The sequence below is a fragment of the Acipenser ruthenus genome, chromosome 35, assembly GCF_902713425.1.
Source record: "Acipenser ruthenus chromosome 35, fAciRut3.2 maternal haplotype, whole genome shotgun sequence".
Lineage (NCBI taxonomy): Eukaryota > Metazoa > Chordata > Actinopteri > Acipenseriformes > Acipenseridae > Acipenser > Acipenser ruthenus.
The window spans coordinates 4,622,882-4,647,946 of NC_081223.1; the positions used below are offsets into that span (position 1 = coordinate 4,622,882).

Sequence of the window (25,065 nt, forward strand, 5' to 3'; positions counted from 1 at the left end):
CCGGACGCATCATTTTAAAGCGCAAGATTTGCGGCGGGTTTGAGTTTTGAAGATTAGTAGCGGGTGAGTTGTTAACCATTTCATAAAATCCTGGATTTATATTGGTCTGGTGGGGTCTGGTAGGAAGATGTTGGAGAGCGGGATGTTGGAGAGCGGGATTCTGGGAAGAGCTGAGTTCGTGGTACCAGATGTGTGATTTTCAATAAAGTGTGTTCATTTAGAAGTAATACACAGTGTGAGTCTAATCGTTTGTGGAATCCACCCAATCTATAACACTGCTTGTACGAGAGCAGCCTGTTTCCTGTTTGTGTGTGAATACAACATGTAGTCAAATTTTTCCGCATTTTCTGAAACGTTAGTATAAACAACACGTTGACAATGTAATCCATATTTTATATATATATATATATATATATATATATATATATATATATATATATATGTCTGTGTGTGTGTGTGTGTGTGTGTGTGTGTGTGTGTGTGTGTATGTCAATGGTTAACACGATTTCTGCTTCAGGGTTAAACCGAAAACTCGCCGAATTTGCAGGAGTTTTTTTAATAGACGCATGCGCAATCAGTAATTTAAATTAAACATCTTCATGTTTTGTGGCGATTTAAAAGTGAAATCCACCTTAAGAGTCAGATCAGAATAATTCTGGTATTTTTAAGTTTCTGGAGTCTGAAAGTGAAATACAAATCCACTGCACTCGGGCGAGCGCTTTGACTGGGTGTGCCTGTCAGGAGCCCCCACTTAAACCTCTTTGACAGGACTTATAATCTTTCTTTTTTTATTTTTGGCAGCTACCGAGCAGAACCCCATTTGATACTGTGGACAGTTTAAAGATGGAATCAGTCCCGATTAAAGAGGAGCTCCCTAAACTTGAACTGGTCCCCATTAGACTGGAGTTCTCTGGACTGTCTTCCCTCCCCATTAAACAGAAGCTCTGTGAGATGCCATCTGACAGCATCAAGTCGGAGGTGTCTGGGATTAAAGCTGAGCGCAATGAATTGGAGATCTCCCAGACAGAAGAACCCCTTCCTGTGAATGAAGAGGTGCTGGAAATGGTGTGTATTACTAAACTGGAACCCCTACAGAGACATATATAGAACTATGTGTACTCTCTCGTGTTCTTATCATCACCCAAGATGATGGACCGAAATCTCACTTGAACTCCGCTGATTGTAGCTCTAGATCTGTCTATAGATATATATCTGTAGTTTTGACGGTAAAATAACAGAGTTAAGTGATCTTTAACAAAGAACCCATGAACGTGACCACAACACCAGAATGGTGAAAATGTAGTCACAGCAGTTATAAGATTTTTTTTAAAGAATTATGTATGGGTTGGTTATGTATGTCAGACTGACTATAAGATATATCTGTCAGAAGTTCTCTACCAATAAATCTCTAGGCAAACGTATTCGACTGCATTGCTGTGTATACAAACTGTATAGGTATTTTGATCTAAGTGCTTTCAATGTATTTCATGCTAGTAATGTGAAACCATTTTTCTTTTCATTTGTGATCAGCAGGGATGCCCTGACATGTCTCAAAACACAGGGGGGTTGAGCCCCCTTTTAAAATGCTGACTTTGCCCGAGGGTGGCTGAGGTCTCACGGCCCCCACATACTCGATGCTGGTGGGCAGTTGCTATTCATTCATCACATGATTTTTTTTTTATAATTCACCATAATCCTAACAATCCTAACCGAAACTTCAAAGCACAGGCAACCTCCAAAACCCTTATTTTATTTTATCCCCACGGGATGAATGAAGTGCATCCAGTACTTTCCCAGGCTTCTTGTAGAGTGTAGGTGTAGTGGTTGATCAAACACAACAGGGTGATGATGTGCACATTGCAGAAGTGTTACTGGTGCTTACATTAAAACATTTACAACTCATTCAGTTGGTGGGGTTCATAGATGTTCTTTGCATTCTTCACAAAATGTAAAAAATACAAATTCTCTGCCAAAATGCAAATTGCGCATTTTTCCACAGTATTCTGTTATAAACAGATTTCTAGGATCCCTGGGGATTAACACCTACTTTGAGCAATCGATCAAATCAATCCATTTTTAAATAAGTTGATCTACACAAAGTTTGACATGATTAAAGCATCATTTAGTAATTTAAAAATGACTTCTTTTATTCTATCGACCCTCATTTTTGTACACTGCAGTTTGTTTGTTTTAAACTTCGGCTCCCTGCTGCAGATTATTATTATTATTATTATTATTATTATTATTATTTATTTCTTAGCAGACGCCCTTATCCAGGGCGACTTACAATCGCAAGTAAATACAAATACATTCAAGTGTTACAATACAAGTCATACAATAAGAGCAAGAAATACAATAATTTTTGTTCAAGTGTAACAAACCACAATTCAATAATACAGAAGATAATAGTGATAGATACATCAGGATATGATTAAGTACAAACTACTACAGGTTAAACACTTGGCAGATTACAATATTCTGAAATACAGGATTAAATGCAGTAAAATAGGGGGCAGATAAGAGCAAAATAAAGCACATTTAAATGAAGGGTGATAGTGTCCCAGGATACAAACAGAGGAGTTCTACAGGTGCTGTTTGAAGAGGTGAGTCTTAAGGAGGCACCGGAATGTGGTCAGGGACTGGGCAGTCCTGACATCTGTAGGAAGGTCGTTCCACCACTGCGGAGCAAGGGTGGAGAAGGAGCGGGCTCGGGAGGCAGGGGACCGTAGCGGGTTGAACCCTATTTCAAAACACAAAAAAATGTTTTTTTTAAGGAGTGTACCATTAAAGTCCATTACAAATATAATAGGGTGTTACATATTGTTCTGTGTAAAATGCAGTGTCTGTTGTGGCATTGCAGTTTACACTGAGAAACATCTGCTTCAGAACCGGTACTGTGCCGCCACCGAACCACCTCGAGAGACGGGTCAGTGACAGAATAAAGAGTCTCTGCATTTTACCAGCATTTTACCAGCATTTCCCATTGACACTGAAAGTGACTCCGCATCAGTGCCGCCACAGACACAGTGATTTGCTTCAGTGTAGACATGCCTCAGCATTAGTGCTAATCAGGGTCTGTGATATGAAACCAGCCTTTCATCTTTTTTTTCTTTTTTTTCTGACAGTTACCAAGCAGAACCACGTTTGATGCCTTGGACAATGTGAAGATGGAATCTGTCCCGATTAAAGAGGAGCTCCCTAAACTTGAACTGGTCCCCATTAGACTGGAGTTCACTGGACTGGCTGCCCTCCCCATTAAACAGGAGCTCGGTGAGACGCCCTGTGACAGCATCAAGCCAGTGGTGGAATTAAAGCTGAGTGCAACGAACTGGAGATCTCCCAGACAGAAGAACCAGTTCCTATGAAAGAAGAGGTGCTGGAAATGGTGCGTATTAAAATGGAGCCCCTGAAAGAGGAGGTACTCTTGAAACCAGGGAAGGAAGAATCCGAAGACTTGAAAGCAGCCCCCACTGAGCTGGGTCCGGTACATCTGCGGGAGTGTAGCGTGGTGCTGGAGAGAATCTATGTGAGAAAGCAAGGCTCTGGAGAGGAAGGCTCTCCCAACAGCACGCAAGGAGGTGGACAGGACGACGAGAGCTCACATTCAGAGTGCAGTCCAGCAGGTGAGTGACTGACTAGCTGTGACATTGTCATTCTACACTGAGTGATGGCCACAGTGTGACTGAGAGGCTGAGAACAGATAGCAGGGCTCCACATTAGCATCCAGGTTCATTTCACATACTTGTCTACACTGAAGCAAATCACTGTGTCTGTGGCGGCACTGATGCGGAATCACTTTCAGTGTCATTGGGAAATGCTGGTAAATGCAGCGACACTCTCAAGGTGGTTCAGTGGAGGCACAGTGCCGGTGTGAAGCAGATTTTTCTCAGTGTGAACAGACACCACATTTTGTATAGGACAGTATGTAACACCCTATAATGTGTGTAATAGATGTTACTGGTACAGTCCTAAAACTCCCCTTATTTTTTCGTGTTCTGAAATCTGGTCCTGCCCACATCTGCAGCTGATGACACGGGGCTGAAGTTCGAAACCAACTGTCTGACCAGCGTAGGCTAGTATATTGTATATTTTATGTCACAGGTTGGGTAATAAATAGCTTAAATATTTAATTTCACCTCAGAATATAAATGATAAAAACACAAATACTGTTTAAAATACCATATGTTAACAGCATTTCTGCTTTATATTATAAAATAAAGTTTAATTTATTAGAATAAGTTAGAGTTCTGGCTAAAATGGTTTATTCTTTAATTAAAATACTGTAGCCTACTGTTTTATGTGTATGATTACATGGCACAAAAAGTTTGAAACAAACTTATCAGTTTAACTTGTCTAAGCAACATACTGAAATGTGAGTTACCGGTAGACTTTATGTTTTGTGCTCTTGCATATTTGAAGAACAGAATGTTTTTGTTTTTTAAAAAACGAATCCCTATTTAATGTGTGCAGCATACAGTATATTCTTTTGAAGTGTGACACACCGGCAGCATGTTTTAACACTGCATGATCTGCCTTCTATGTAAATGGAGGTATGCTGCCAAATTGCAGCTGAGCCTGTAATATCGCTGTGTGAATGCCGTACTGAAGGGTCCTTTTTGTAGGTTTACTTTTTTGCTTGAGTTTTTTTTTTTTTTTTTTTTTAAGTATTTTTTTTTACTAATTAATAAAAGCATGTCATGATCAGGACCCATCCTTCAATAAAAGGGCCGTTATGGCAGAACAAGTACACACATGAGGAAATACATCCACTCTGTCAGTCTGTGCATACAGTAAATTGGTAAGCAGAAATCAATATATTTTGGAGGTGATTATTGTGAAGAGTCTGAATCGGGATTCATTTCAAGACGTCATATACACAATTTGGGGGTGGGGCCCTCCTAGACGGTCACCTTGCTTGCCTTGCCCTAAGGCCGGCTCTGAGAGACAGTGCTAATCTCTGTAGCCGGACATGTACAAAAGTATTTAACAGCAGTTAAATGGACATTAACACATACCGTGAAACTTCTATTAAACGGCCAGGCATTTATTTACAAAACTCACAAGCAGACCAGCGCCTATTGGAGACTGCCAATTTATTTGAGACCTGGCGATTATATAGACGAGGAAACTTTGGAAAATGAACAAGCAGAAATAAAAATTTGTATTGTTAATATACTGTAATATTGTAAGGGTTTAAAAAGATTAGACAGCCAGGCATGGGTTATATAAATGCGAACAGGCCACTTGAATCAAGCATGGAGGGTTTATTACAGTGAAAAGGGATACAAAACAACCGTGCCAAACTCAATCTTTCTCTTCTTATCTGGACTCCCCTAAACTGACGGTACAGTAAAAACAAGCTCTATATACAAATAAGTAAATTAAAGATATAAACTACTAGCACTTTTGTTTATAAATATAGATCAATGTTGTCTATTAATAAAGATAAGTAATGAAATAATAATAATAGGTCTAATACTGGTAATAATAAGTTCAATCCATCCCAGATATAGAATGCAGGTAGGTTAGCCTTACAGCGCAATAATAATAATAGTTTGTTTTTTCTTATGGCCCCTGGTGGTGATGTCTCCGTTCAGTATATCCAAGTAACCATTTCCATAACCGCTTACTCCTTTACAGGGTCATGGGGAGTAACCATTATGTATTGTGATAACAGCATCTTCCAGATATCATTTCAATTTCCATTTAAATCATGATCTTATGTACACTTTGTATTACTAAACTTTGTACTTCTGCCCTCATATAATGCGTCTTTATTTTACACATTGCAATTGAAGGTAACCTGGCTTCAAAACGATACAATTAAATACTGGTCTTTTTTTATTCTTAATAAAATTACCCTTTTTATTTGTTATAAATGCAATAAATTCAACACAAAGCAACGCGATATACTGTTCAAAGCAAGAATTATTAAACTTAAACCAGAATGTATATGTTTGATGCCCTCAACACACACACTTCAAGTGGTGCTCCGCAGCCCTTGTGTGCTCACAAAGTCTCCTCGCAATTAACCCAGACGGCTCGTGAACCCACAATGCTATTCATGAGCTACTTGACTAACGACGGTGTTTGGGAAACACATCAGATTTGACACGTTGCTGTTACGATGGTCGAGTTACTTTTGGGAAACGGCACCCTGGATAACTTTCGAGTTAGACCTAATGTCGTTTAAACAATACATTTCTAGCATATTTTTCCAACTATCAACATTAATAAGCACAGTCAACATTGATTATTTGAACATTTTCAACAGTAGTCTTTTTGAAACGAGTAAACACAAGTCTGTTTGCGGATCCTGGAGTAGTCTGTGGACTATGTGGTATCAGTGGTTTTGGTCGTGGTCGTGGCAATAAAATGAAAGCTGAAACACATTGAGAGTGGTCCAAGTTTATTGTGTGGTATATTGCAACCAGTAAGTTCCAGTGTGTTTTGCATTGAAGGGATGAATTCGCAACTCCTTTAAGGGAATGTCCGATCCCCCCCCCCCATTAGGAATTTTTCAACAACAATGGATATTGAATGAAGTTGTTACCCAGCCTCCATGTTCCTCTTTCTTTAGGGATTTGACATCTCCAATCTTTGAGTGAAGTCATTATCCAGCCTCCATGTTCCTCTTTCTTTAGGGATTTGACATCTCCAATCTTTGAATGAAGTCATTACCCAGCCTCCATGTTCCTCTTTCTTTAGGGATTTGACATCTCCAATCTTTGAATGAAGTCATTACCCAGCCTCCATGTTCGTCTTTCTTTAGGGATTTGACATCTCCAATCTTTGAATGAAGTCATTACCCAGCCTCCATGTTCGTCTTTCTTTAGGGATTTGACATCTCCAATCTTTGAATGAAGTCATTACCCAGCCTCCATGTTCCTTTTTCTTTAGGGATTTGACATCTCCAATCTTTGGCAAAGCAGTAGGTTTTATGTGTTTTTGTTCATCAGTATTTTGTTCTGGAGGTACTGCCTGTATCAATTGCGGGTTCTCGCTTCCCCTCTGTTAACATCACTGTGGAGTTCTCCTTGTTTGTTAATCACTGCTTCCACCAGATCTTAGTTCATAGCAAAGCAGTAATCGGCTTGTTTATCTCTCATTGAGGGAACACAGGGATCTGGACTAAAGGGTGCATTTCAGTGACTGCTAGCAGGCTCACCAATGCACACAGAACAGCAGCTTCTGAAATGAAAAATCAAGTGAAGGATTTATTCTTTGTTAATATTTGAAAACCTTAAATATATATTGCATGACTTTTGCCCCAACCTCCCCATTGAAATATAGGTCTAAGACTTTAATTTAGAATGTATTCTAGACAATATCAGCCTTTAAACAATTTGCACTAATCCGCATGAAACCATTTATATGTCGGCTGTTTCCTTGTTTTTACAAACCATCATATTCCCCTCGCCACATGTGTCTATAATTTCACGTGGTCCCGTCCAATTTGCTGCCCAAGGCCACTTTTGTAAAAAGTTTTTAATCATTAGCTTTTCCATAATCTCAGTCTACAAGCCATTAATTAGTTAATGGCTAAAGTAAAACTTGTTTTCTTATTACAATGTCAATGTGTCTTACTTTTAAAATGTTCAGATTACTTTTAATTTTTGTAATATGAATTGCATTTATTCTCATGGATCTTTCTCAATGGAACTGGTAGATAAACATCGTAATGGATCTGCTCCTAAAGACCATCCACAGTAATTTATCAAATTTGGCTAATTGGGTAAAACTTCAATGTAATTTAATGAACATGTCCATAACTACCAGATTGAGTTAACAGCCAAGGTCTTTCAGTGTTTATCAAAAGTAAGAAATAAACAATTTAAATGATTCTTACAACAAAATGCTTTATGTGTTAATTAATTCTATGCAAAATCAATCACCAAATTCATGTTATTTTCTTCCTAATCACTTCTAAGTATTCAATATACTAGACTTAATATTCAATCACTCTTATTCATTTATTTCTAATACACAGATTTAAAATGATCTTTATTGCTAATCGGCGGGTTTGTCCTCCGATATATTGGAGTTAATATTCAATCACCCTTATTCATTTATTCTATTTTTATACAGCAGATTTGTGAATCAACATATAATCAATGAGTTTATTTCCAATTACTCTCTCATTTACAATCAACAAACAAGGTTATCGTACACACAATTACTCCCAGAAAACTCCTGTAACCTTGACAAGCTTATTGTGCATTCAACTGCTCTCTGGTTTCTCCTGCAACCCAATCTAACAAATGACTCTCTGGGTTCTCTTGCAACCTAGGCTAGCCTTTCCCATTTGCATGTTCAATTACTCTCAACATAGGCAAGCTTTTTAATTTTTTTTATAAACTTAGTCGTTGCCAGTAATTTATTATTTTCTCCCAATTTGGAATGGCCAATTATTTTATTACGCTTGGCTCACCGCTACCACCCCTGCGCTGACTCGGGAGGTTGAAGATGAACACACGCTGTCCTCCGAAGCGTGTGCCATCAAGCCGACCGCTTTTTTTCACACTGCAGACTCACCATGCAGCCACCCAAGAGCTACAGCGTCGGAGGACAACGCAGCTCTCGGTCAGCTTACAGGCAAGCCCGCAGGCGCCCGGCCAGAATACAGGGGTCACTGGTGTGCGGTGAGCCGAGACACCCTGTCCGACCTAAGCCCTCCCTCCCCCCGGGCGACGCTCGGCCAATTGTGCGCCGTCCCTTGGAAGCTCCTGTCCTCGATCGGCAAAGGAATAGCCTAGATTCAAACTCGCGACTTGCAGACTATAGAGCGCATCTTGCACTCACGTGGAGCGCCTTTACTGGATGTGCCACTCGGGAACCCCCCAGCATAGGCAAGCTTAACTGTATGTACAGTCCCTCTCAGGAAATTAGCAATAAACAACTTGACTCCCTGGTCTTCGCAACCAGAATGGGATCAGGACCATTATACTCTGTATAGTACAGGGTTGCCAGATTTCTACAGTGTTTATAGCCCAAAATCACTTCAAAACTAGCCTCATTTGTTTTTTTTTTACTGAAACCAAGCTTATTACCATTAACATGTAGCCCTATCCTTCAATGCTGCTACTGTTTCCCAAAGAAGAAAACAGTTCAATCTTTTAAAGTTATGCCACCAATCTAATTAGATGATCACATCATTTAAATCAATTAAACAGCCACATCAATTAAATACACCTAACAAATTAAAAAAGGCAAGTTGTTGGCTCTTTTTTGCAAACACAAAAAAGTTAAGTTAATTGAAAGTATGCCCCATGCATTGAAATAAAACATAAAAAAACATTTTTAACCTCTTACCTTCAAACTCCTCGTGTAAGGGCCAGCTGTTATCATCACGCAGGTGTATCTCAAGTCAATTTTAAATGTACAAAGAAAAAATTATGTACCAAATAAAACATTTTTACTTATATATATATATATATATATATATATATATATATATATATATATATATATATATAATATTAGTTTCAAAAAAGCTCCTCTGAGTCTGCACCATCTTCTGCGTTATTTGCTTCATATATGTCGCCTGTAAACAGTGACAGCATTGCTTTGGATGGCTGAAATTGGTTGCAGCAACACTTATTACGCTGCATATATGCTCTGACCCTAAGAATGTTTTCCAACAATTTCTCTTGCATGCGGGTCCTTAGTTTGGTTTTGATTAGGGCCATTTGTGAAAAAGCACGTTCCACTGATGCATTGCTAAATGGTAGGGCTAAAAGAGATAAGGCAAAAAGACCAAGTTCAGTGAAATCTTTATCACCAGCTGCATCGGAGTGTTTAGCCACTTCAACCCAGAACTCTTTAATTTGGTTGTCTTCAGTGTGCTCCCAGTGTACATTGTTCAAAGCTCGCCATTGCTGTTCGAGTTTGCCAAGATCTCCATTGTAAAGTGGCAAAAATGATAAATTTGCCATCTGTTCCTTTTTGGAACTGAGTACAACAGTTGGGCTGAGAACGGTAAGTGACTCAAGTTGCTGGATATTAGGAGGCAATCTTTGTTTGATCTCTTTCAGAAACTCGAACATGTAATCTCTGCATCTGTGTTTGATATCCTCTGCTTTCTGAGGTTCGATCTTTGATTGTGACAGTTCTAACTGGAACTTGATCCCGAAGTCCACTGCTGAAAGTGGCAAGCTGTTTCTGTCGGACGTTATGTCAAAATCCATTACAGATGACCATGTTGGAAAATCGTGAGGTTTCATGATTCGTTGGATCAAACTGCGGTAAAATGTCATTAAATCAGCAAGAGGTTTCGCTGGATTGGCACCGTCAAGCTGAAACAGCTTGTTTATTCTGTTGACCTCAGTGACGAGGGGCTGAAAAAAAAACAGATACATTCTGTTTACGCGGTCTGAATGCATCTGGTACAGCAGTTCAGCATTGTAATTCCTTTCAGTGTCCTTTGTAAGCTGAAAGTGCAACTTTAGCTCTTCATACTGAGAAAGCACTCGATCAACACACTGGCTAATTGCAAGCCATCTTGTGTCAGAAAGCTGCAAAATCTTCAGCGGGCCAACATTAATGGTGGCATAGAGATCGCGGTACTTCTTTTGACGCTGAGTGCTGTGGGAAAACCACGAGTATGTCTGTGATACCATGTACTCGATGTTTCGAGGAAGTACGTCCATTGCTTTTGATGCACAGAGCTGCAGTGAATGACAAACACACTTGATGTACACAATTTTTGGATTCACCTCCCTTAACTTTGTTAGTACCGAATTATTTTTCCCACACATTGTATTGCAACCGTCTGTTGCCAGACCAATGCATCTTTCCACTTCTTTTGTTTTCCTTTAAGAATTTTTAACAAGGCTGTTGCAATGCTGTGAGAATCACCGGCTGGCAAGCTAACAATCCCGGTAAATGATACGTTCATGTTTTCTGCTGAAGTACCTGAACACCACACAGAGTTGCTTGTTTGCACTGATGTCTGTGCTTTCGTCCACAATTAGAGAGTATGGCTCTTTGGCGATGTCTTCAAGCATCTCCTGATGAACAATGGGCCCGATGACACATTTTATAAGTGCTGAGCATTTTGTTCTATGAAGACTAATATCCTTCTGTACAACTTCCCTGACTATGCATCCCAAATGATCTACGGTGAGAATGCTGGAAAGGCAAGCAATATGGGCTGCCAGCTTCAACTCGCATATTTTAATGGAATTGTCAACTTGTTTCTTAAATCCTGTGTCAAATAAGCTTCTTGTATTTGAATAGGGAGCTGCATTTCTAATATGTTTCTCTGTCTTACTGTGAGCTAACAGATCGCTGTGATGCGCTCGCACTTCACATTTACAGTACCTACACGCTGCTTTTGAGTCATCGCCAGGTACACGGCTAATCCATGCTTGTAACCCTTTTTCTTTCTCAGTCTTTGCAGTATTTTTTTCAGTATTTAGATTACTTCTTTATTTTTCCTGCTTTTTAGCGGTTTCGATGTTTCTACCCTGTTTCTTAAAATGGCTGCTTTTCACTGTCAATTAACACAATCATTCGTCTCTCACTCCTGTTCACTCGCATGGTCATGCGCAGTGGTGGTTGTGGTCATGCGCAATATGTTATTTTATTGGGAAACAAAGTTTTACATAGTTTGTGTGCACTGCGGCGGGTAGGCTGCAAAAGTTTATACATTTTTAATAAAGTTATTCTTTTTTTATATGTATAAAGTAAACTAGCCCAAAAAACCACGAGACCTCTTGAAAGTAGCCCAAAAAGTAGCAACCAGCGACTCCTAAATATTTCCCGCGGCTGTCTTTTTAAAGGAAAACCGCGGACCTGGCAACTCTGGTATAGTATTTCAAACACCCAATCTCTGTCTACTTTACACCACCCCTTAAATCTGTTTTTCGAAAAAGACTAAAAGTTCTAGGCTGACTCTCCTGATCAAACCTTCCGAGATCAGCACAGGGCCCCAGAATCAGAGTGCACAGATTCCTCGTAGAAATGTACAGCTCTGTTACCTCCTACAATCTCCCTATCCTAATCTAGCTGATCGGGCTAGTATTAATAACAGATAGGTACCCATTGCAACCCTTTTTGACAAATAATAAACAATAATCAACAACACCAGAAAAAACAGTATAGTAGGTTACTATTCCTGTGATGAATAAATTAAACTTATACTCACTCATCCTTAGTATTCCTCTAAAGTTCAGTTAAAGAGAGGTTAGAAGGTTCCTTCATGCGTTCAGATGGATGAAATCAAATCAGTTTTGCAGCCTCCCTGGTGCGGACTACACTACAGTTACCTACACTACCTAACCCAGAAAAGGTCATGAAACGACATAATGAGGAAGGAACATTTTCTGCATTTCTTACTTAAAACCGTCTCTGATTTTTCACTCCTGTTTGTTTTTTCCAGGTTCCAGTCCAGCAGTTAAAGCATGGACCCAGTTAAGGAATTTAAAAATACTGAGAGGAGAGAAATTAAAATATACCAGAGGAGAGAAACCGTATCACTGCTCTGACTGTGGAAAGAGTTTCAGGCACTCAGGAGACCTTGTGATACACCAGCGAATTCACACAGGAGAGAAACCCTATCGCTGCTCTGACTGTGGAAAGAGGTTCAAGTCATCAGGACACCGTACAGCACACCAGCGAATTCACACAGGAGAGAAACCGCATTGCTGCTCTGACTGTGGAAAGAGTTTCAGGAACTCAGGAGACCTTTCAAAACACCAACGAATTCACACAGGAGAGAAACCTTATCGCTGTTCGCACTGTGGGAAGAGTTTCAGTCGGTCTGGAAATTTTGAATTGCATAAGCGAACTCACAAAGGAGAGAAACCATATCACTGTTCTGACTGTGGGAAGAGTTTCAGTCGGTCAGAACACCTATTAATACATCAGCGAATACACACTGGAGAGAGACCGTATCACTGCACTGACTGTGGGAAGAGTTTCAGTCGATCAGGACAACTTGTAACACACCAGCGAATTCACACAGGAGAGAAACCATATTACTGCTCTGACTGTGGGAAGAGTTTCAGGGATTCAACAGACCTTGTAAAACACCAGAGAACTCACACAGGAGTAAAGCCATATCACTGCTCCGACTGTGGTAAAAGTTTCAGTCAGTCAGGACAACTTGGAAAACATCAGCGGATTCACACAGGAGAAAAAACGTTTCATTGCTCTGACTGTGGGAAGAGTTTCAGTTCGTTAGCAAACCTTGTTTCACACCAGCGAATTCACTCAGGAGAGAAACCGTATCACTGCTCTAACTGTGGGAAAAGTTTCCGTCACTCAGCATCCTTTGCTGTACACCGGCACATTCACACAGGAGAGAAACCGTATCACTGCTCTCACTGTGGGAAGAGTTTCGGTCACTTGGCATCCTTTGCTGCACACCAGCGTATTCACACAGGAGAGAAACCGTACCGCTGCTCTGACTGTGGAAAGACTTTCAGACGGTCGGGACACCTTGTTTCACACCGGCGCGTTCACACAGGAGAGAAACCGTACCGCTGCTCTGATTGTGGGAAGAGTTTCAGTCAGTCAAGATCCCTTGTTACACACCAGCAAATTCACACAGGAGAGAAAAAAAAAAGAAAATGTAAATAATGTTCCTGCATAAAAATAACTTTTATCCATTTTGCTTCCTGGCATTTCAGCACAGCAGTGTGCTGCTGAATAGTGTGGCTGCCCAAGCCGAGGAGACAGTCAGAACAAATCCTTAAATGGAATTTACTAGTGTAACGACCTCGCCCTTAGCACAAAGCCAACCACTATGGAGTGATTACCTCCCTATATTAAATATATCCCATGACAAAAACAAGTTCGACAAACAGCTGTTTAAAGGGGTGATCTCAAATGCAAAAATCCAAGTTAGGAGAAGCAATTAGGCCAATCTTGTCAAGCAAATAGGCACAATTGGAAAGGTGCTGGGGCCCAAGATTCACACAATTCTTGCTTCTAACTTGGCGCCTTTTTTTTGATCGCTTCGCTCCACTTTATCGCTCCTCTTGAAATGCTCTTTGTATGATTGAAGTGACTGAGACACACACTCACATTGTAATACGAAAGACATAATTTCGGATTGGATCAGAATCTGAGTGCTCATGTATCACAGAGCAGCTCTCCTGGTAAACCCTTTGAAGGAGGAAACAAACTGCTATTGTTAATTATTTTGCATAGAATGGCACAAGGCAGCTGTAATAGAGTAAATGTGGATGCGCTTTTAGACTGTGTGTTGCTGCTTGCCCCACCTTGTGCAAATTCAAAGTGTAAAACCAGATAACACAACAAGCAGGGCACAAGCTAAGCGATGAGCTGTATTTGATTAGGGAAATAAAAGCTGTTTACTTTGACTATCTGCGTCAGTCTGGATTCTTATAGAAATCAAATGTAAGACAACAAATATACTAGAAGTGTCAGGGGTGGAAGTTGCAGGTTGAGATTTTAGAGTCAGTGTTTCCCTGCATGCATCACTGTGAGCAGCTCCTTCCTCCAGACACAGACCCACACTGGAATGTTTAGATGACTGGGTGTGAGGAGCCTTGTGTTAACAATGGGAGAACTGGGCTGACTGGGGAGGTAACTGCTACTGCCTATTTCAATAGTCTTATTACTGTGTTGTTACATTATGGACAGCAGTGGTGCTCTGGCTCCCTCTTGTGGTCACTATTAATATCTGCTGTGTGTCTCTCGGAGGTCAAATTAATTGCTCTTTGTCATTAAAATGCTGTTTTTATCATCAAACTCTTTGGACTACTTTTCTGAGTATGAACACATCTCTTCTGTATGCAGGTTTTTAAATGATGAAAACAAGAAAAAGAATAAAGTAAAGCAAATAGATTATTGTTTACTTCCTCACATTGTTAAGTAATAGCAGCACTAATGTCCCCCACGGTGGGCTCTAAGACTAGATCATTGACCTGGTCTTTCTTTAAATGATCTTTCACGTTGGACACATTCAAATGTCATCACTGTCATTAAACAACATTTTACATTCATACTGAAATTATTTTATTAATATTGCTTACTTAATAAAATAAAAACAAATCTTCTAAAAATTATAAAATTCAGGGGCTCCTGAGTGGAGCATTCAGCAAAGGCACTGTGCCGGAGTGCAGGATGTGCCCTATAGCCCGGAGAGCGCTGGTTTGAATCCAGACTATACCACTGACACAGCCTAATCAAACCCAGCTCTGTGCAGTCCGACTGTAGCAGCTCTGCAGCTGCTCTCAGCCTCAGCCCCTGTGGTTACTGTCTATGAGCCAGAGCAGTTCCTGCAGAGCTGAGGGAGGTTTTTGTACGGACGTGTATCACTGTGTGAATGTGTAGCTATTGCCCTGCTGACAGTAATAATCTCCTGCATCTTCAGGCTGCACTCCACTGATGCTCAGTGTAAACTGTGTCCCTGATCCACTGCCACTGAATGAAGCTGGAGTCCCAGAGTGACGGTTAGAAGTAGAATAAATCAGGAGTCAGGTTTCTGCAGGTACCAGTGGATGGAGCTGGTACTAACAAAGCTGTTGGCTGTACAGCGGATAGAGACCGTGTGTCCTGGAGAACAGACTGAGCTGTTGGAGACGGAGTCAGAACAACGTCTGCACTGGACTCTGGAGAAAAAATACAACAAAAAATGATTATAAAATAATAATGCAAGAGTCAAATTAAATAGTGTTGTGTTAGAATACAAACAAAATGTAAAGAAGCGGCTAGACAGATTTACTTCAATGAAAAGTTCTGTTTAAAATGAACTCCAGTCAAGCTTTCAGATTTATAAATAACTATTTAATTATCACCTTGAGCAAAGAGCCCCCGTGTCCCCAGCAGTAGAAGCAATGGCATCATTGTACTGTGTGTTTCAGTGACTCTGAAAGGGCTGAGCAGTGACTCATCAATACTGTGTGTCTCAAAGTGTTTGGAGCAGTGAGGCAGGCACCGGTATACAAAGCAGCTTCCTTTCTACAAATCCTGCTGCTGCTGCTGCTGTCACAGATAGAGGAGATCTGAGCCGTGAGTGAGCACCAGTGCAATTGATAGGGTCGGGTTCACTTTGACTGTTTTCTTCTATTTTTCCCCCAGTCAAAGCTCTCAGTATATCACTGCTGTCTAATATAACTGATCTGTTTGTCTAAACTGACAGTAATATTTCTGTTTCTGTCATCATTTCAATGCTATTGTGTATTAAAGGGTATGTAGTGCCCTACCCCTAGTGGTATACCTTCCCACGTGCTGCTGCTGCTGCTGTAGAAGTAATGGACCTGTCATTTTTCTTTTCATTGGTCACATTTTGACTGCTTCTTACTGTTATAAATTGGACATCTACTTCACTGTCTTTCACAGGCCTTTTCAAGATGTACCTTGAGCAAGCTGCTAGGAGTGCGTTTTCATTATGTCAATCAGAATGATATTTAACAAGCCAGGGGAAAAGGTATCAAACTCCTTGTGGCAAAGTGGTTGCTGATTATGAACAGGTGCAGAGCTGATGCAGTGCAGGAATAAACGGACGAGATTTGTAATCCGGTATGGAAAAATATACGTTTTATTTTTAGTTATAATCCAGGTCTGGTGACCAAATAATAAGCGATGCGTAAAACACGGAGTACAGTAACAGGGATTGCAGCCCTAAACAATAAACACAGCATCTCTCCCACAATATACAACCACGGTCACCAGTCCTGGGTGCATGCTGTAGTGCTCGTGGTGGGTGATACAGGTTAAAGAGTGACAAAGAGTGCAGTGCTGTTCCGGGTTCAGTGCTGGCTCTTACTAACAGCTCCAGAACGTGTTAGCTGTCTATAAACACACAAATAGCAATTATAGACAAGACAAACAAAACAAAAACTCACAATATTCTTAATACACAGTGCACGGGTCCTTCTGGGTCTATTTCAAAACCAAAAACGAAGGAAAAGATTCTCCAGCCCCTTTTATGCGGTTATGCATGACCCCTTGGTAAACGATTGCAGCTGATTCTATTGCCTGCAGCTGCTACCTCGTTTACCTTCCAGGTCAATACATTCCCGCACTGGAGTCTCGTCTTTTTCCAGGCTGATTGACTTCCCGACCCAGGGAATGAACTGTCAGGCCAACCCGTCCAAAGCCTTTCCCTTTCGCTACTTTGTATCCTCACAGGTCAAGAGGGAGATTTACAACCAGAACTCATTATATTTCAATCACACTCGTGTATTGATTTCTTTATTGATTGATTTTGTTTGATGTTTGTGAAAGGGCGCACACAGTGACTGATCACACTCCATTGCCATGGCGATTCCAGCTCACTGAGAAACACATGGCTCTTGTATTGATATGTTGTTTTGAGAAAGTTGGAAAAACCAGCTTTCTTTCATTTGGAATGAGACTAAATTAGTGGGGGGTCTGTAAAAATAAAGTACATCAGTGAATTAACTAATGAAAACCCATTTAAATGAAAGCCTTTTCTATTGAAGTTTAATTTATTTTCCATTAGTTTGCCCCTGTTTTACACTTATATATTAAGAATAGCCCCACAAATTGATGAAAGTGTTTTTCTAAATGATTCTTACCCTGAGTGCAGATGACAAGTGCCCAGATGAAGATGCTGATAAAAGTCATTGTTGTTGTGGATTCTGTTGCCATGAAGGGCAGCTCTCAAACATTAAATTATTATTATTTAATGTCAACAAATGGAGGGGGACTAGACATGGTCACAAAGTTGGTCCTGTTTCAACCATTTTTTCAGTTCTATTAAAAAAAAAAACTCTTGTAGTCTGATATACTTTTCATAAAGTCTGGTAGCGTATTCCAGAACATGGCACCCTTAATTGAGCAAGCTGTTTGTGCAAACGTAGTGTGATGTCAAGACACTACAGTCTCCTCTTGTGGTTGATCTTCTGGACAGACCAAAGGTAGATCATTAATGTAGAGACTAAATAACAAAGGCCCAAATATAGATCCCTGTGGGACCCCCATAGTACAGATCCTAAACGCTGATTCACTATTGCTTATTTTAACACTTTGTTTTCTATCTAACAAGTCAGACTCCATCCATTTCAGAGCCTGACCAGACAGGTTAAATTCAGACAACTTGTTAAACTCACAGGGCTATAAACACTCCCAGAGCACTGAAGCATGTGCTGCCAATGCAAAGTGTCTTTTCTTTGCAAATTGTCTTCCTTGGCACAGCAGCCACTTCTAGTCAAGCAGTGCTCTTAAGTGTAAACTCATTTTCAGATGATGCAGTTTGTTTGCAATTCAGAAAAAAACTGAAAAAAGTTGATCTTGCAAGCAAAACGAAAAAATAGAATATAGTTTTCTTTGTGTTGAGTTTGTACAAACACAGCTATTTCTCTCTCTTCTCCCTTCTCTCAAACCATTCATCTTAGCCACGGCTGTGATTATGTAGCTTTGTTACACAGTATAAATAATTATTAATTGTAAAATATTAAAATCAGAGCTGCAGGTTAACAGATCCATCATAAACTTTGTGAAATCAAATCAATTCAAGAAGCAAACATTTTGATTTTGCACATTACTAATGTTGAGTGAAAAGTTTCAAGTTTTTTTCCTGTGGACCTCCTGGACTGTCTCTGAGGACCCCAGGTTAAGAACCACTGCTCTGGATTAAAGAGCATCATTTTATTACGCTCTCTCTCCCTCTTGTGGTCACAGAGTGTAGTGCAGTTTGTGCTGTTTGGTGTTTTGACGAAACATTGACGAGAGTCCCTGCAATGGAGGAACTGTATGGGTGGTTTCATGGTGTAATGGCTAGCACTCTGAATCTAGCGAGCTGAGTTCAAATCTCGGTGCATTTGTGTTTTATTTGTCTTACAAAAACACTTTATACACTGGTTTTGGTTTAAATAACGAATGCTTTAAACTGGTTTAGTGTCTTTCAAAGTAACTATTATTATTATTATTATTATTATTATTATTATTATTTTTATTATTATTATTATTTATTTCTTAGCAGACGCCCTTATCCAGGGCAACTTACAATCGTAAGCAAATACATTTCAAGTGTTGCAATACAAGTAATACAATAAGAGCAAGAAATACAATAACTTTTGTTCAAGTGTGACAAACCATAATTCTATAATACAGAAGATAATAGTGATAGTTACATCAGGATATGATTAAATAGTGATAGTTACATCAGGATATGATTAAATACAAAATACTACAGGTTAAACACTTGACAGATTACAGTATTCTGAAGTACAGGATTAAATGCAGATAAGAGCAAAATAAAGCACATTTAAATGAAGGGTGATAGTGTCCCAGGATACAAACAGAGGAGTTCTACAGGTGCTGTTTGAAGAGGTGAGTCTTAAGGAGGCGCCGGAATGTGGTCAGGGACTGGGCAGTCCTGACATCTGTAGGATACACTACTGATACTGCAGATTCCACCCTCGCCCCGCAGTGGAGGAGCGACCTTCCTATAGATGTCAGGACTGCCCAGTCCCTGACCACCTTCTGGCACCTCCTCAAGACACACCTCTTCAGACAGGACCTGTAAAACTCAGCTCTCCCCTTCTGGACAATATAGCACTCTGCCCTTAATGCACTTTAACTTGCACTTATCTGCTCCCGATTTTACTGTATTTAAACCTGTAGTATCGTATCTTATTTTTTTAAAAAATTAGAGAGTGTGTGTGTGTGAGAGAGAGAGAGAGAGAGAGAGAGAGAGAGAGAGAGAGAGAGAGAGAGAGGCAGAGAGAGAGAGGCGAAGAGAGAGAGGCGACCTGGGAAATGTTTGAGCTGATATATATATATATATATTTTTTTTTTTAGCAACCCAGCTAGCTAGCTAGCACAGGACGGCTAGTCGATTTGCTAGCGGAGCTTAGCATAGTTATAGCTGACTAGATCTCAAAAAGTGACTAACGTTACAAATATTGGTGTAGCCGTTTTATAAAAGCAATAAGTCACAGCCAAGGCGTTATTTCAAGCCTTTATAATTATTCCCAAATAACACAAACTCTTCCATTGTTAAAAAAAATATATATAAAAAATCTCCCTTTGTGCTTCTCGGAAGGCATACGATGGAGGGCGCAATGCAGTTTTTCAGCCTGGGGAATATTACAAATTAGGAGACTGTGCTTTAAAATACACATGTAGGGCGGGCGTCTCTGTTACAAAGAATTGTCACACTTTGTATTTATCTCCATAATGCGTTGGGACTAAATACGCAGATACATTAAAACTATTTGGAGAATGCGGGCATCGATCCCGCTACTTCTCGCATGCTAAGCGAGCGCTCTACCATTAGAGCTAATTCCCCTTGAGCTATGCCAGCGATTCTCATAGGCTACAACGCAACTTGATATGAGCAATTCAGATTGTCGGCAATGTAGTCTGCCAATTGCAAATTCAAAAAATAAATAAATTAACTAAATAGCAAATATTTTGACGAGAGGTATGTTTTCAATTTCTTCAAAAAGTAGTCTCAGCTCGTTGATTCAGTCGCTTTAAAATCCACCTCTGTGTCCCGATGCAGCAGCGCTGTATGCTGTGGCTCGAGCTTGTTTGACGAGGCAGACAATGCAAAAATGCCAATACTTGTTATTGCATCACATGGCAGAATTAAGGTATGCTTTAACGGCTTGGCTGTCTCAAGTTAGTTTGTATTGTTCAACAGACAGTCAGTATCTTAAAAACAAATAAGCGAAATACTCCGTGTCTGTCTGTACAAGTTTGAAATTTAAATGCGCCGCCCCTGCATGCTCTGCGACGCTCAGCCAATAGGCAGGGACGGGAAGTTGAAAATAATTGTGGGAAATTTTGGATCAGGTATAGAAGCAAAGGTATATTTCAAGGTCTTAAAACGACATTTCCCACAATTCCTTCAACAAGTAGTGACTTCAACAAGTAGTCTGTTTACAACAAAAATACAATCTGTGTTAGGAACGCTATTTTAGTCCGATTTAAAAAAGAAATTAAAATGGTATTGAGTGCTGACAAGAGTTTGGTATCAGCTGTTGATTTCATTGAAACAATCTTTATAGTAAAATGAACACATTTATTCCTCTGGTCGTGTATTGTCTCGCTGACTGCTATCCACCTGGAAGTCACCTAAAGGATAAGGCACTGGCCTCCTAAACCAGGGATTATGGTTTCGTCAGTTTTATTTAAAACAGTGTGTGTGTATTTGTTCTTGGTCTGTGATATATGTGGTCTGTGTTTATAGATCTTGGCACGTTGCACCAAGTAGTCGTGGCCAAGTGGTTAAGGTGATGGGCTTGAACTCTGTTGGCGTTGTGTCCCTTTTTATGTCTTCGTTGTTAATTCTTAAATGCCTGTTCAACTTAAAGGTATCAATTATTACTTGCTGTACATTAAATTCTTCCAAACTAGTATTTGCAAACACATTACAAAATTAAATGGTGTGGAATAGAAACAAAGAAGGCTTTGACCTCGACGTGATTTGAACACGCAACCTTCTGATCTGGAGTCAGACGCGCTACCGTTGCGCCACGAATTCCTGCCGTAGTGCATGCTTGTTATGCAATGCTAGAGTGCACAGCAAGCATGCCAAAGGCATGCTAAGTCCGATGCTGATACTTGGAAAACACTCGGTATCACCAGGGTCATGGGAAACAGCCGACTCAATATTTGTTCGTAGTCAGCAGGGCTATGAAGTTGTCGGAAGTGTGTTTGATTCTCAGCTTAAAAGTAAAGAAAACATAAAACAAAGCGAATTGCTTTTATAATGTTTATTATTTGAAACGTGGGCATAAACACAGTTGTACTGGCTGGGAATCGTCTCGGGTCAATTACTTGGAAAGCAGCTATGCTGACCAATATATCACCAACGAGGGAAAGCTGGCAGTACTGAGTGACACAGATGACGGATTTTCTCAGCGCGTCTCCTCTGAATGCGCACTGGCACAAAGGGGCTTTGATCATCTAATGACGTGACAGAATGCAATAATGTATTGGGTTAATTTACCAACAAAAGAAACATAAATAAAAGTGTATGTATTTTTTGTGAATAAACTATCTTGCTTCTACGATGGGACCGGAGACCTTACATCCGCAATCTAATGATCGGCCAAACCCAGAACTACCTTGTCTTGACCAGGGAGTCATATTGTAAAAACAAACTGAAGTGGTTCCACTGGGGATCGAACCCAGGACCTTCTGTGTGTAAAGCAGACGGGATAACCTCTACACTATGGAACCTTGTCAGAACGTGAGTTTTGTGTTTGAAACGCATTGGCAATTATTAACATTACTATGAACAAAATATTCTAGAAAGGAAACCGAATCAGACACCATCATGCCGGGAGTAGGGAAGTTGTTTTACCCACATATTTGTTAAGACTATACTTTCAGGGATCATTTCTATAGTTTGTTTCTAGTGAAATGCGTTGCTAGTGTCTGGTCTCGCTAACCATAACGAGGAGTTACAGTGTTTTCTTCTGAGCGCGAAGGGGGACTTGAATGCTATTTCACTGTAGCTGTTCTTGATCATTGATGAACATTCCGCTCTCTTTTGGGATCGAGCCCCACGTTGGACGTCCTTTTTAAATACAAAATGTAGATGTTTCTTCGAGGCAACAGAGCAATATCTGATTCTGTTCACACTGTATACAGTATTGCAACAAAATTACTTTTTGGTCGTTGTCATATAGCAATTGCTATTGTAAAATGCGTGCATCGTTTATAGTTATAACGATATTGAAATAAATAGTCTTACTTTTGTGGGTTGGCTTCAAACCGTTTCTGTTTTAACACTTGTCATTACATCATTCATGGAGCAACAGTTGGTATGTGCGTAATAAACCCGATCGGGCCTTGATATGACAACCCTAGGCTGTGCTGAAATAAATAATGCGGTTTTCTGCTGTAATGAACGCAGTTTGTCAGGATGGTCGAGTGGTCTACTGCGCTAGACTTAAGGACTCTGTCTTTTCAAAGAATTCTGTGTTCTGGTCTCCAAGTGGAGGTGTCGGTTCAAATCCTCCTCTGACAGTTCAATTCTATTTATTCTTAAAAGGAATAAATGTGTTCATTTTACTATAAAAGATTGTTTCAAGGAAATCAACAGCTGATACCAAACTCTTGTCAGAACGCAATACCATTTTAATTTCCATTTTAATTCAGACTAAAATAGCGTTCCTAACACAGATTGCATTTGGTTGTAAACAGACTACTCGTTGAAGTCAATGAAAAATATTTTGTCCAAACATGTATTTAACTTGTCTTAATATTAAAAATAATATATTAAATTGAATAACATCTCCGTCGGCCACTGGATCGAGGTCTCAGGCTGGGATGCGGACCTTTGAGAACAGTATAAACGATCTATTAGTGGAAGAAGCTTACATCAGAAATGCCCTCGTTTAACATGCTAGGATGATCGACATCGGCATTCTCCAATTGCTGTTTACATGTTATAACACGTTATGAGTACGAATACAAAGTTGGACACTTTCCTTGTAAGTGGGGGTAGGCACAGTTTATTTTCAGATGTAATGTCTTTATTTAAGCTCAATCTAGTCCTGCGTAATGCAAATCACATTACTATATTTTTATATTAGTCAAGGCCTATGTAAAGTGTTCTTAAATTGTTTTAACATTAGCATTGATCAATTTGATGATCCGCTTTCTTTTCTCCCAATACGGTATGCAAAGTATGCAACTTTTCTGCCCACATTGATCATAGGCAGTTTTATCCCCCCGTTTCGGCTGAAAACCGCATCTGGGTGAAAACTTAAGTGTTTCGAAACGCATTTGTAAAGGCATCGGATTCTATTGTGTTGCCGAGCTGTTGATCGTTTCTCATAATACACAGGTTTACTGGGGTGACAAAAAACGCAAGTCTTGTCAAGCCGAAATAGCTCAGTTGGGAGAGCGTTAGACTGAAGATCTAAAGGTCCCTGGTTCGATCCCGGGTATCGGCAAATAGCAAGACTATTTTTGTTTTGTATTATTTTGAACTGAAAAATAGAGCGGTTTTTTTTCTGTTTAATTGGAAGAAATAACAACGTATCAGAGTGCCATTTTCTAATGTGAATAAGAAATGCAAAAACATCGTCCCTGGGTGGGCTTGAACCACCAACCTTTCGGTTAACAGCCGAACGCGCTAACCAATTGCGCCACAGAGACCAATCGGCTCAACCGAACCTGAGACCACATCTAAGAAGAAAGCAACACGGCAGAAAAGTCTGTAATCACAATTAAATGTATGCAACCCAATGCAAGCAAACTTCAAGCCTTTTATATTTATTCCCATGTATGTAGTCTGCCATTTGCGAATTCAATAAATAAATAAATTAACTAAATAGCACATTTTTCGACGAGAGGTATGTTTTCAGTTTCTTCAAAAAGTAGTCTCAGCTCGTTGATTCAGTCGCTTTAAAATCCACCTCTGTTCCGATGCATCAGCGCTGTGTGCTGTGGCTTGAGCTTGTTTGACCAAGCAGAAAATGCAAAAATGCTAAAATCTGTTATTGCATCACATGACAGACTTAAGGTATACTTCAACGTCTTGGCTGTCTCAAGTTAGTTGGTATTGTTAAAGTAACACCTCGTTGTTGCCCAGTCATTGTATCATATTAATGAAGTAGAGCTTGCCACTTCTCAGCACCGAGCTGACAATGAGTGTTGTTTTCGGGCACCTGCTGGCTGCTAGTGATGACCACTCCAATCTTCAGTCAGGGGGTTGTTGAAGGAAGGGGACACATTTTGAGTGTGCATCTCATACTGGTTTAAATCAATAAGCAAATTTCAAATTGATCATTGATAATGTTGAAACTATTTAAGAACTCTTTCAATAGGACTTGACTAATATAAAAAATATAGTAATGTGATTTGCACTACGCAGGACTTGATTGTGCTTAAATAAAGACATTACATCTGAAAATAACTTGTGCTTACCCCCACTTACAAGGAAAGGGTCAAACTTTGTATTCGTTCACATAACGTGTTAGAAAATGTAAACAGCAGTTGGAGAATGCCGAAGTCGATCATCCTAGCATGTTTAACGAGAGCATTTCTCATGTAAGCTACTTCCAGTCATAGATCGTTTATACTGTTCTCAATGGTCCGTATCCCAGCCTGAGACCACGATCCAGTGGCCGACGGAGATGTTTTTCAAAGTAATATATT

General features: G+C 39.9%; 1 protein-coding gene and 5 non-coding genes across 8 annotated transcripts; 3 read left to right on the forward strand and 3 right to left on the reverse strand.

Moving 5' to 3' along the window:
• LOC131705306 (zinc finger protein 135-like) lies at nucleotides 1-14,721 on the forward strand. 3 transcript variants are annotated; one of them, XM_059007726.1, is made up of 4 exons: nucleotides 1-63; nucleotides 802-1,065; nucleotides 3,126-3,623; nucleotides 12,383-14,721. In XM_059007726.1, the coding sequence occupies exons 3-4, from the start codon at nucleotides 3,362-3,364 to the stop codon at nucleotides 13,582-13,584; spliced, it is 1,464 nt and encodes a 487-aa protein (XP_058863709.1). In that variant the 5' UTR covers nucleotides 1-63; nucleotides 802-1,065; nucleotides 3,126-3,361; the 3' UTR covers nucleotides 13,585-14,721. The 3 variants fall into 3 exon arrangements, with proteins under 3 accessions (XP_058863709.1, XP_058863711.1, XP_058863710.1); XM_059007728.1 differs by lacking the exon at nucleotides 1-63 and adding an exon at nucleotides 149-207; XM_059007727.1 differs by lacking the exon at nucleotides 1-63 and adding an exon at nucleotides 207-235.
• Nucleotides 14,722-21,361: 6,640 nt separating this feature from the next.
• On the reverse strand, nucleotides 21,362-21,433 carry trnaw-cca (transfer RNA tryptophan (anticodon CCA)). The gene has a single exon. It is a non-coding gene; the product is annotated as a tRNA-Trp (tRNA).
• A 628-nt stretch (nucleotides 21,434-22,061) lies between these two features.
• trnav-uac (transfer RNA valine (anticodon UAC)) lies at nucleotides 22,062-22,134 on the reverse strand. The gene has a single exon. It is a non-coding gene; the product is annotated as a tRNA-Val (tRNA).
• Nucleotides 22,135-22,271: 137 nt separating this feature from the next.
• LOC131705464 (small nucleolar RNA U3) lies at nucleotides 22,272-22,484 on the forward strand. Its single transcript, XR_009310420.1, has one exon. It is a non-coding gene; the product is annotated as a small nucleolar RNA U3 (small nucleolar RNA).
• Nucleotides 22,485-23,785: 1,301 nt separating this feature from the next.
• On the forward strand, nucleotides 23,786-23,858 carry trnaf-gaa (transfer RNA phenylalanine (anticodon GAA)). The gene has a single exon. It is a non-coding gene; the product is annotated as a tRNA-Phe (tRNA).
• Nucleotides 23,859-23,989: 131 nt separating this feature from the next.
• Nucleotides 23,990-24,063, reverse strand: trnan-guu (transfer RNA asparagine (anticodon GUU)). Its single transcript has one exon. It is a non-coding gene; the product is annotated as a tRNA-Asn (tRNA).
• Between the last annotated feature and the right edge of the window lie 1,002 nt (nucleotides 24,064-25,065).

Bases quoted from the DNA above. Each gene is read 5' to 3' on its own strand.
- LOC131705306 (XM_059007726.1), top strand. From the start codon at position 3,362: ATGAAAGAAGAGGTGCTGGAAATGGTGCGTATTAAAATGGAGCCCCTG. The intron at 3,624-12,382 runs GTGAGTGACTGA...TGTTTTTTCCAG, and splicing joins TTCAGAGTGCAGTCCAGCAG to GTTCCAGTCCAGCAGTTAAA.